The following is a 12,767-nucleotide window of genomic DNA, read 5'->3' as shown; positions in this document are numbered from 1 at the left end:
AGGAGGCCAAGCTCTAAGCAATTGGCGCCAAAACCGTTGAGAATCAACAAGGCCCGGAAGTGGGCGGGTAGAAACCGGAAACCCGGGAGTAGAGAGGCGAGCATTCTAGCCCCCCCTAACGTCATCAGAGGCGCGCCCACGGGAGCGCGACGAGATTGGCTGCAGGGTGGGCGGTGTCCGCCTACACCCCCTGACTCCTCCAGCTGACTTTTGCGCAAGCTCCGTGAGGGGCTCAGCTGTGTGGATCTTTGACTTCTAGGGCTGGGTGGTCCGAAGCCCAACCGCCGTCTCTCACAGCCGAGGTCTGAGACAGGCAGGCCGTGAGTAAGACTGTGTATTTAGGGATGTCACCTTTCACTGCCCTCTATTCTTCTGACTCCTCTCTCCCCATTTATACTTGTCCTCTGAGCCTGTCCTTTTTCTCCTCCCGACTTCCTTATTTACCTTCCCACTGTGACGGCATCCCGCTCTCCCCTATCTTCTTGGGTTTAAAGTCTCGACCGACTTCTCTTCAGCGTGATCAGTGGGAATTCGGAGGTACTTCCGGAAAGAAGGTGTTAGTTCGCCTCGGGGGCCATGTCGCCATCTTCCCCCGGGTACCCGAAAACCCCGAGATGCCGCTAGGCAGAGGGCGCTTGCAAGATTGCAGAGGGGTGCGCGGGCGCCACAGCTGTCTCTCTTCTAGGCTGCAGCTCTTGTTACTGTGAGGTTGTTTGTAAAAGGTGGAGGACTGAAAGTGACTTTGTGTATACTTGTGGAGTTAAGGGTAAGAGGAGAAATAGGAAAGAGAGGTCTAAATTAGCATAAAATTATAGTTTACTAACTTGTTCTGTTTTATCTTGAAAGAGCAATCTTTGAGACGCTGGAAACCTTGGATAGTGTGTGTATGTGTGTAAAGTTTTAAATCACTTGATGATTTTCTCCCATCATTTTCTAATATTTAATGATATACTTATGCTAATATTAAATACAATTTGCATGCTGTGTCTTGTCATCTCCAACCCAAATTGGTTGAACATTGATTGAAGGTGGTTAGCCTTTCCTAAAGTATTAATGTGGAACCACATATTAACAGAACTTGAGAGTTATTTGATTCAGAACGGTAGGTATTTTACCCATATTTTGGGAGGGTCAGTAGGGATGGGCTTCATCATTACTCTTTAACATATTGTAATCATCAGTAACTTATATTTGTTTTACATGTTTTTTCTTTGGATCCTTGAAGCCTCTTTATGGCGAGAAAAGGTCAGAAGTCCTGTTGCCATCAGTAGTAGTTGTGATGTCTGTTTCCAGCCTTTGATTTTCTGGAATTTGCCATGTGATTTTCTGGAAGTCACTAAATAGAGGGCTCTTTCCTATCATTTGTCCAGGTTTGGAGAACCAGTATTTTAGGCAAATGAGTGTGATATATTTTGTCTACAATCTCATATCAGGCAGTTTTCAAATTACCTTTTATGTCATTGCTGTAATGTTTCAGTTATAAATTATTTCTCTCACCTATTTTTAAGCTAGTACATGTAGTTTATGCTTGCATTATGCTTGCAAGAAGATGGATGACAAGGACCCCATGGATATAATAGAGTAAAAATCATAGTAGCTTTAAAAGAATAAAGGGAATTGTTTTGTTGTATTTCTTTTTACATTTTGTTCTGTGTACTTTGTACCCAGTTGAACATACTGCATTTACAATGTTTTATCCTGATTCTTTCACTTAATACTTTTTTTTAAAAGATTTTTTTTAATGTTTATTTATTTTTGAGAGACAGAACATGAGTGGGGGAGGAGCAGAGAGAGAGGGAGACGCAGAATCCAAAGCAGGCTCCATCTAGACTCTGAGCTGTCAGCACAGAACCCCATGCAGGGCTCGAACTCATGAACCGTGAGATCATGACCTGAGCCAAGTCAGACGCTTAACCAACTGAGCCACCCAGGCACCCCTCACTTAATACTTTTTGAGCCTGTCTCCTTTTTAAAGAAACTGCATAACATATTTTAAATTTGACTTATGTATAATAGTATATTATGTATATATAAGTGCATATAATTGTACAATTTGATGAATTTCCACAAACCGAATACATCTATATAATCAGCATTCAGAGCAAGACCATCACCCCAAAGCACCTCTTTTGTTTGCTTTCTGCACTAGCTGCCATGAGTAACCACTCTTCTGACTTCTGACATTAAAAATTGGTTTTGTCCATTTTCTTTTTTTTTTTTTTTTCAACGTTTTTTATTTATTTTTGGGACAGAGAGAGACAGAGCATGAACGGGGGAGGGACAGAGAGAGAGGGAGACACAGAATCGGAAACAGGCTCCAGGCTCCGAGCCATCAGCCCAGAGCCTGACGCGGGGCTCGAACTCACGGACCGCGAGATCGTGACCTGAGCTGAAGTCGGACGCTTAACCGACTGTGCCACCCAGGCGCCCCGTTTTTCTAAATATATTTTAATAGCTATGTAAAATTCTATCACTTGTATATACTATTATTCACTTATTCCTACATTGTTAGACATTGAAGATGTTTCTAAATTTTCTTTATTACAAATAAAACTATAGGAAACATGCATTTTTATATGGTAACTTTCCTAGGAGTGTTGTTCCTCAGTGGAATGGCATAATCAGTCCTGACACTTTTTGTGCATATTGCCAATTTGCTTTCCAAAGTAATTAAAGCAGTTTATATTCCCACCAGTGGTTTCTCTTTTGTTTCACAACCCTCTAACAAATGTTGAGTATTCTTATTTTCCTTTAAGTTTCATTAAATTGATAGGTAAGAGATGGTATAGAAAATAGAGTTTTAAGTTCACTTTACTTGTTACTTTATACATTATAGAGCATGATGAATATATTAATAACATTTGCATCCCCAAACCTTTTAAAATACTAGGCTCTATATGTTGAAGCTGTATGACTCTAGCAAGTATTTACGTAATTCAGATGAACAGTGGAATTTTGATCCAATTTCTTTACTCATTTATTTCTCTGGATCTTAATTTCTATGTGTAAAATGGTGAAATCAGACTTAGTCACTTAGTGTAAGACTGTGCTAGTTATTAGGAATATACAGCTCTAATGTTGGGTCAGTTAATAAATTAGCAGAGAAATATGTATATATGTGTATAATTTTATACACCTTAATATATTTTATATAAAAGTTAAAAACAGTATTTTAATATGTTGTAGTGTGGGAGATGACAGATGTCTAAAGAGAGAAACAGTGCTGTGGTATGGAATACTGAAGAGGTCATTTAGCCCAGCATGTGAGTTCAGGGAAAATCTTTGAATATATTATTTAAATGCTAGGACTTTGAAACCTAGTGCTGCCTAGGTTTAAATGCTGGCTCTTCTGTGTCTCAGTTTTCTCATCTGTAAAATGGGGATAACATTAGTACCTATCTTGGTGGTGTTGTGAGGATGAAAATTGCTACTCTGTGTAAAGCCCTTGTAGCAGTGCCTGGCATGTAGAAAGCCCTGCGTATTGGAGATGATGCCTTAGCCAGATTAGCCAAAGAAGAACATTCTAGGTAGATGGAAGAGCAAGAGCAAATCACGGAACTTTGATACAAGCAGGGAGCTATAGGTTATCCAGTATTTCTGGAAGAGTGATGAGTCTGAGAAGTAAGCAGTGATCAGGGCATAGAGACCTTGAATGCCTATTTCTCTTGTTCTCCACTATTATCTCCAGCACCCAACACAATGAGTGTCATAAAGTAGATGTGAAAAATGTTTTCAATGGAGAAATAAGGAGGCTGTATGTTATCCTCTAAATAATGCAGAACCTTTGAAAAATCCTAAGTGAAGTGTGACATGACCATATTTGCATTGGTGTCAGTGTGTAGAATGGACTAGAGACCCTAAGGCTGGCCAGTAAAACCAGCTAACAAAGTATTGAGTTAGAAGACTAGAACAATGATAGTAATTGTGGAGAAAAAGATCCAACGTTACGAATTATCAGGTATAGGAAGCAGGAAAGAAGAGATGAAATCATACTAAAATGCCTTTTTTTCCCTTCTCACCAATAGTTCCCATTTGGCTTTTGTAAACACATATATACTGTACTTCTTTTTCTAGGCCAGTTCGTGTTCCTTTTAGGTGTTTTCCATGCTCCATCATGTTGAGGGCTAAGACTTGGCTTCTTTTGCTTTCACCTCATCACCTGAAGCAGCTCAAAGAGTCATCAGGATCCAGGCTTATATGGCGGAGACTTCTGCACCAGCAACAACCCCTTCATCCAGAATGGGCTGCCCTGGCCAAAAAGCAGTTGAAAGGCAAAAACCCAGAAGACCTGATATGGCATACTCCAGAGGGGATCTCCATAAAACCCTTATATTCTAGCAGGGATACCAATGACTTACCTGAAGAACTTCCAGGAGTGAAGCCATTCACACGTGGACCGTATCCCACCATGTACACCTTTAGGCCCTGGACCATCCGCCAGTACGCTGGTTTTAGTACTGTGGAAGAAAGCAATAAGTTCTATAAAGACAATATTAAGGGTGAGATTTTTATGCAAAACATTATATTTATGATCAACCATACATTTCCTGTTCCTGGCTTCTTTTGAAGGGAGACTGGTTGATCTCTGTAAAAATGATAGTCACTTTATAATTTTGTAGTTAAGACTATACTCTGAGAAATATGAATGTTTTTCAACTTCCGTGGTCAAAAAAATGAGTGATCCAGAATAGGGTGCTAAATTCTTGAATGCCAATAGCAGTTACATACATGTTACATAAAAAGGAATTAGTTAAACTCATATGACATGAGAGACATTGGCTTTTTCTTTGAGAAGCTTTTTTAAAATTAAAGTTTATTTCTTTTTATTTTAAATTTATTTTTATTTTTTTAGAAATAGAGAATGTGTGTGAGCAAGGGAGGGGCAGAGAAAGGGGAAGAGAGAATCCCAAGCAGGCTTCACGCTCACTGCTAGTGCAGAGCCCAATGCGGGGCTTGAACTCACAAACCATGAGAATGTGACCTGAGCCCAAATCAACAGTCAAATGCCCAATGAACTGAACCACCCAGGCATCCCTCTTTGAGTTTTTACTTAACATTGTTAGGATAGGAATTAAAGAGGACATGGTTTAAATGGTTTAAAGAAAGTAATAAACAAATGATAATGTACAAATATATTTAGTGCAATCTGGCACTTAGGTCTCTAAAAATCATATTAACTACTATTTCTTTCTGATCTATATTAAAATTATATTGTTTGCTAAATTTGAGGATCTGTACATTTATATTGCAGATGGAGGATCTCATATTTAGTGTAAACTATTTTTATTGTTTTTTGCATGGTGTTTATAATTCTGTTTTCCAGAATATTTGAATAGCCAAGACATCTTGTTATGACCATATTAAACACAAGAATAAAAATAAGTGAGCATACAAATACCAAGTTATGTTAACTATTTGTGAACAGCCAGATCTTTTCATGAATCTTAGAAAGTATTTTTACTGAGGGGCGCCTGGGTGACTCAGTTGGTTAAGCATCCAACTCTGATTTCGGCTCAAGTCATGATCTCAGATTGTTGAGGTTGAGCCCTGAATCTGGCTCTGTGGTCACAGCTCAGAGTCTGTTTGGGATTCTCTCTCTCTCTGCCCTTACCCTGCTCATGTGCACATGTGCTCTCTCTCTAAAAACAAATAAATAAACTTAAAAAAATATTTTTTTACCTAAAATTGTTAAGATAAGGGCAAAATAGGTTAAGGGGATTAAGATATACAAAGTTGAAGTTATTAAAAAAAACAAGGTTAAAAAAGTCCTCAAATAGACATAAGATAGTGAGATGTTTTGTTCTTTTTGTTCTGGAACCCAGTTTGTACATTTTGCCATATGGGAAAACAGTTTAGGAGATGAAGTGTCTTTATTTAAATTTGTTCTGACATGTATAAGCATAAAAATAATGTTTGTTATAAAAGTATCCTATGATGAGCTGAATCGACACCGTTAGTAGTGTTAACATAAATCAGTTTACTTTGATGCCAGACTCTTTAATTCTACATTGTTTTTCCTTTGTGTGTTTAGCTGGTCAGCAGGGATTATCAGTTGCCTTTGATCTGGCGACACATCGTGGATATGATTCAGATAATCCTCGAGTTCGTGGTGATGTTGGAATGGCTGGTGTTGCTATTGACACTGTGGAAGATACCAAAATTCTTTTTGATGGAATTCCTTTAGAAAAAATGTCAGTTTCCATGACCATGAATGGAGCAGTTATTCCAGTTCTTGCGACTTTTATAGTAACTGGAGAAGAACAAGGTGTACCTAAAGAGAAACTCACTGGTACAATCCAAAATGATATACTAAAGGAATTTATGGTCAGAAATACTTATATTTTTCCTCCAGAACCATCCATGAAAATTATTGCTGACATCTTCCAATATACAGCAAAGGTATTTTCTGCTTCTTGTGGGTTTTGCTTTCCTTCTTTAGATGCAGGAATTTTTATAAAATATCATAACCTAATTTGAATTTGATAAGTGAGTCTGAATAATAGTATAAAGTCAGAGTGTGGGTTTTATGTTTATGTGTGTTGCTAGTTCGTCTTTTTTGCTTTCAATGTACTCATAGTGTGTTGTTACCTATAGGAATCTTGGCATTAGACATTTACTGTATTTTACTTATTTTTAAATTTGTATCCTCTGATAGTTGTTAGAATCAGGGAGGGCTCATAATTTATACTTTGTTTCTTACCAGAGTTCAGATTCAGTTTTGAAGTGCATACTTGTGTCTGACAGTTGGAGATCAAAATATCAGCTGTATTTCTATTAGAAACTAGATTAGAAGATGTCATTTATACCTGCATCCACAATGTGGTCCCTGATATTTCACTCCTGTGTTAGGTTTATCTTCCCCAATCAGAGTGGTGGAAAAAGAAGGTTCTTGCAGTGTTCCTATCTTAGCAACAATCCCTCCACTGGGAAACATAAAACTTCATTTTCCTCCGAGTAACTAATATGTATTTTCCCTCATCATTTACACTCTGCTTCTTGCTGACAATGCTCTCTGTTTCTTTACCTACCTTAAAGTTAGACTGTATTATTTCATGGCAAAAGGCCAGTCTCTCCTCTACCATGAAACCTTTTTTTAAAAAATCTCTTTTATTTCTTGTAATTGCTATTACCTCAGAACTCTTGCAAGCATTGCCTACTCTTCTCATTTGATATTCAGCTTTTACACTTTGCAATTTTATGTCTTTTCATAGATCTCGTTTGTCCCTGTGAACTATATTGTATAGAATTGTATATTTTTATCGCCCTTTTCAATTTCAAGACCATATGTGCAGGATTACATTTATTTTTTATTTTTATTTTTTCAGTTTTCCCAAAACTTTTTATTTTGAATACTTTAAACCTTACAGAAAAGTTAGAAGAATGGTTTTGTGTGTGTGTTTTTTATGTATTTATTATTTATTTAATATAATTTATTGTCAAGTTAGCTAACAACAGTGTATACAGTGTGCTCTTGGTTTCGGGGGTAGATTCCCATGATTCATCGCTTACATATAACACCCAGTGCTCATCCCAACAAATGGCATCCTCAATGTCCATCACATTTTCCCCTCCCCTCCTCCCCCCATCAACCCTCAGTTTGTTCTCTGTATTTAAGAGTCTCTTATGGGTTCACCTCCCTCTCTGTTTGAAACTATCGTTTCCCCTTCCCTTCCTCTATGGTCTGTTGTTTCTCAAGTTCTACATATGAGTGAAAACATATGATATCTGTCTTTCTCTGACTGACTTATATGACAAACACACGTACAAAGATAGCAGTAGCTTTAACTAAACAGGAGTCGATTCTCTTTCATATGAAAGAAGTTGGAAAGTAGGTTATCAAGAGCTTGGTTGTAGGGTTGCTCCGCAGTCATTAGGGTTCCTTTTACCTTGTGCTACCTTACGGTTGAGGAAGTAGGTGGGCTGGATGTGTTTGGCATGGGGAGGGGGGCAGCTCTTCTGATTTAAGGTGAATTTCCAGAAGGAACAAATGAAAGTTCCACTATCTCAATGGACACACACAGTAGTGAGAGGAGATTGGAAGTACAGTTCTTGCAAATCGGCACTCTGCATTTACAGTTCAGGTATTACGGGAAGAGAGGAGAGAATTGAATAGTTGGTAGCAGGTTGCTTAGTTTGTGCTATTATGTACTTGGGCATTTCCCCTTTTGGAAGGTCCTAATGTCATCTGCAAGTTCAAAATTGTTTTATATAATCCTTCACGTAAGTGTAAAAGTTCTGGTTTCACATACTGATCAAATAATGTTACATTGAAGTACTTTGTAAACTGTAAACTTTTCTATTTTTAAAAAATTTTAATTGTAGAAAAATACACAATGTAAAATTTACCATCTTCACTCTTTTGAAGTGTACAGTTCAGTGGCATTAAGTATATTCACACTGTTGTGCAACCATCACCACCATCCATTTCCAAAACTCTTTTCGTCTCGCAAACCTGAAACTCTGTGCCTGTTAAATAATAACTCCCCATCCTCCTCTCCCTCCAGCTCCTGGAAACTGTCGTTCCACTTTCTATCTCTGTGAATTTGACTACTCTAGGTACCTCATATAAGTGGAATGATAAAGTATTTGTCTTTTTGTGACTGGCTTACTTCACTTAGCATAATGTCTTCAAGACTCATCCATGTTGTACCATGTATCAGAATTAACCTCCTTTTTAAGGCTGAATAATATTCTAATATTCCAATATTTCTATTATTTTTAAAGAAATTCTGCTACTAAAATCTCTTTGTAGAGAGGCACCTGCTTCTGTCGTTGCTTCTTATTTATAAGCTCTAAATGCACTCAAATTGTCTCTCAATTCCATGTAATTCAGTTCCCTTACTGTTTTTGCAATGGAACATTTTTCAAGACCTTTTGGTTAATTATAAGTATTAAAAAATGTAAATTACAGATAGTCCATAGCATACATTAGCAACAGCAAGTAACATTTTTTGAATGCTTCCTCCGTACTGGAATAATACTAAGTGGTTTAGGTGAGTCATTTCATTTAATCCTACAGCAACTCCATGAGGAAGTACCTCTATTTTATATTTTAAGAAACCAGGGAATAACTAGGTTGAGAATCTTGCCTGTAGCCTTATGACTAGTTAACTGACACTAGCCATCAACTAGACTTTGAGTACTTTGACTCTAGAGCCCATGTTCTTAACTACCATACTCAGTTTCTGTGATTTAGCTTTTATTATTTTATTTGGCCAATTCTTGGGAAGGAGGATAATTTTGGGGCTTGGCAGAATATTTGTGCTATGTACCCTCTCTAATAAATTTTAGGGGAATGGTAGAAATGCCATCTTTTTAGTGATTTGGCAAGAAAGAACCTGTCTGGGATATGCTTAGCATTAAATATCACAGTAAATCCAATTGAAGTCTTTGATTTCTAATCCATGTATCTTAATCCTGTTTTATTTCAGTATGTAGTCATTTTCAGTGACTTCAAAAAGAACTTCAAACAAGAAAATTGATAACTAGTAAAACTTAAATGTATTTATCCTTAGAAGATTAGCCCAAAGTTATGAGATCTTAGGATCTCTTAAGAGGTCACAGTCCTTGGTTTGGAATTAAAGATGTTTATTCAGTTTTCGGACTAAAGGTTCATTCCTACTTTTAGCTAATTAATTTCAGAGTTTAAACTTTGACTCTAAAGAATGGTTACTGCAAATTCTTTTTCACCAGAAAAATAAAACAGGTGCAAATTTTACAATGGTTCATTGAATCACCACTCAAATTGAGGAGTGAATTAAATATAACAAAGTAAGCATTAAATATTTACAGTTAATGGTAAAGACTACTTAGTGTATCTGAGTTGAACATCATTTAGAAAATAATAGTCTTTTAGAAAATGAGTTTAATAGAGAACCTTTAAAATTTTTTATTCACTGTTGTATTTTTTATTATTTTATGTAGCACATGCCAAAATTTAATTCAATTTCAATTAGTGGATACCATATGCAGGAAGCAGGGGCTGATGCCATTCTGGAACTGGCCTATACTATAGCAGATGGGTTGGAATACTGTAGAACTGGACTCCAAGCTGGTCTGACAATTGATGAATTTGCACCAAGGTGAGTAAATTGACCTCAGAGATTGTTTCAGTGTTAGGAAAATTTTTAGGACCAATTTATGAGTATATAGTAAATATATTGATAAAATGAATTTGTGTATATAAATGTCATACTAGATTCTCTTATTTTTTATTTTTTTTATTTTTTTATTTTTTTCTCTTATGTTTTATTGGAGTAATAATAAGAGAATAAGCCAATACTGTTTACAATTAAAAATTAGAATTAAATTTTACTCTACTTCTTGGTAAATGAGAGGAATCTTGTTTTTCAGTTGTTCACAGAACACAGTTAACTGGCGTATTTTGACAATTAAACTGTAAACATATAAATGATATTGACTTTTATTCTTTATTTTTCCATTTTAAAAAGAAGTCATCTATTACATTTTTTTCTGTTGCACTTGTAATTTAAGTGTTTTGGAATTCACAGTGCTATTAAACATTTCTGTTTTAAAACAGCTTATTAATAAATTTATATAAAAAATATACTTGATTGAAGTTTAAGAATTGTTTAAATTTGGTGATTAAAAATTGGACATATGAGTAATTGCTAAGTTTTGCTCTGGGCCAAGCACAAACTTACTTACGTGCTGGGAATAAAATTTGTAAAAACATGACTTTTGCCCTCAGCGAGTTCATAGACTCTATATCAGAGGTTGTTGCATACATATTATGACAGCAGTTCTCAAAGTGTGGTCTAAGGACCCCTCAGGGTAACTAACCCTTCCTGGGATCTTTCAGGTCAAATTGTTTTCATGATTGTATTAAACTTTATGTGCCTTTACCACTTTCATTATTTCAAGAGTGTACATTATTTTGCAGAAGCTACATGATATGTGATGTTGCAATAGATTGAATGTAGAAAGCAGATACTTATTCCAACTGTCTTCCCTTAAGCCACACATTAGATTTGCAAAAATGTAAAATAGTGACTTTTTTATTACAATTTTTTTTATTTTAGCAAAGTAATTGCTTTTCATAAAAATGTTACTTTTGTTAACATGTATGTTTACTGTTTCTAAATGAATTAATATATACAATATTGATAGATATTATCCAAATAAAAATTCTTTGGGATCTTTAGTATTTTTAAGAGTGAAAAAGTATCCTGAGACAAATATTTGAGGAGTGCAATGTTAACAATTTCTTCCAAGGGCATATCAAAAAATTTTACTAGTTTTTAGCTTAATTAAGGCTCACCTTGTTTTATTTGAAGAAACACAGCCTTTCTGCCTTTCGGCATGGGCAAGTAAACTAAATGTGTAAATCAGTGACAGAATATAAGATAAAAAGGAGTAGTGGGTTTGGGGGCAATTGGAGAAATACATTCCTAGACCAAATATACTATAATTCTTTCAAAACAAAACAAAACAAAACAACAGGAAAACTTTCTTGCTATCCAAAACCACAAGTTTGTGGTTTTATTCCCTTCATGGGTTACCCCTGACTTACATATTGGTTATTCTTGAAGTATTTATTTTTGGATAGTGATTCATTCTATATTTAAAGACACAAGAGGAACTTCTTTTCTATAGAAGACCAACTGTGAAGTGAATAATTTCTACCTGAAGCAGATAACCAGAGCTATTTCTTCTGTGTGCCTAAAACTGTACTTTTATCTGTTAGGTTTAAAGTTACTTATGTATATATGCTTATGCTTTGATTTTAATTCAGATTAAGTTGTTTGAAATTAAAATGTGGATGCTGTTTTGTTTAGTGTGTGGTACAATTAGTTTTATTTTCCATTTTAGATTGTTAAGTATAATCAAATAATGGACTTAACATTACTATTTTAGGTTGTCTTTCTTCTGGGGAATTGGGATGAACTTTTATATGGAAATAGCAAAAATGAGAGCTGGGAGAAGACTCTGGGCTCACTTAATAGAGAAAATGTTTCAGCCTAAAAACTCTAAATCTCTTCTTCTAAGGGCTCATTGTCAGACATCAGGATGGTCACTTACTGAGCAGGTATGTGTATAATTTAAAGTGTAGAATTTTAGTAAAGTCATATATTGTCTTACAAGCAAGATAGCATAGTCAGGAAGTAGGTTTAAGAAGCTATCTGTTAATATTTGAAAATTATAATTTTTCTAAAGCATAATGCACATTGATGGTTTTTACGCATGTATTATAATAAATGAAGTTGGCTCCCTCTAGTGGTGAATAATATAAAATCATTTAAACGTTAGCTTGTATGCAGTGCTGTTTTACCTTTTTAAAAGTAAAGAAAAAATATGATGAGGAAGAAGTAAAAACCACAACTTAGTTAATATCGCCTTAAATAATTTTAAGAGTTTAAATTATTTTTTTAATATTTATTCATTCAGAAAGAGAGAAAGAGAGCATACAAACGAGGAAGGGTCAGACAGAGAGGGAGAGATAGCATCCCAAGCAGGCTCCCCACTGACAGCACAGAACCCACTGTGGGGCTTAATCTCACAAACCGTGAAATCATTACCTGAGCCGAAATCAAGAGTTGGATGTTCAACCGACTGAGCCATCCAGGCACCCCAAGAGTTAAAAATTCTTAACATAAAATCACCTAATTAAAAATTTGTGCATCTATATTATTTATTTTAGTTATATTTATTTTAGTTTAAATAAATATGCATGCAAACATACCATTTAAATGCTATTTTCATTTGCATAATTTAATTTCATTCTATTAAAAAACTGATCTTTTTTC

The 12,767-nt window shown here is 35.6% G+C and overlaps 1 protein-coding gene across 4 annotated transcripts in view; it reads left to right on the top strand.

Annotated features, from left to right (window-relative positions):
* The first annotated feature begins 176 nt into the window (after window positions 1–176).
* The window catches only part of MMUT (methylmalonyl-CoA mutase), a 38,603-nt gene continuing 26,012 nt past the window's right edge, over window positions 177–12,767 (top strand). Inside the window, exons 1-5 of one of the 4 annotated variants that reach the window (XM_049653786.1) lie at window positions 177–302; window positions 4,075–4,499; window positions 6,032–6,399; window positions 9,925–10,082; window positions 11,878–12,049. In XM_049653786.1, the coding sequence (XP_049509743.1) occupies window positions 4,115–4,499; window positions 6,032–6,399; window positions 9,925–10,082; window positions 11,878–12,049 (1,083 nt within the window). In that variant the 5' untranslated portion in view covers window positions 177–302; window positions 4,075–4,114. Of the gene's footprint in view, window positions 325–2,379; window positions 3,264–4,074; window positions 4,500–6,031; window positions 6,400–9,924; window positions 10,083–11,877; window positions 12,050–12,767 lie in introns of those variants that run through there. The other 3 variants (XM_049653782.1, XM_049653785.1, XM_049653781.1) reach the window with 3 other exon arrangements.

The sequence above is a fragment of the Panthera uncia genome (assembly GCF_023721935.1).
Source record: "Panthera uncia isolate 11264 chromosome B2 unlocalized genomic scaffold, Puncia_PCG_1.0 HiC_scaffold_24, whole genome shotgun sequence".
In the NCBI taxonomy this organism is placed as follows: Eukaryota; Metazoa; Chordata; class Mammalia; order Carnivora; family Felidae; genus Panthera; species Panthera uncia.
Note: the sequence above shows the minus strand (reverse complement) of the source record. Positions and strands in the feature narration are given on the sequence as shown.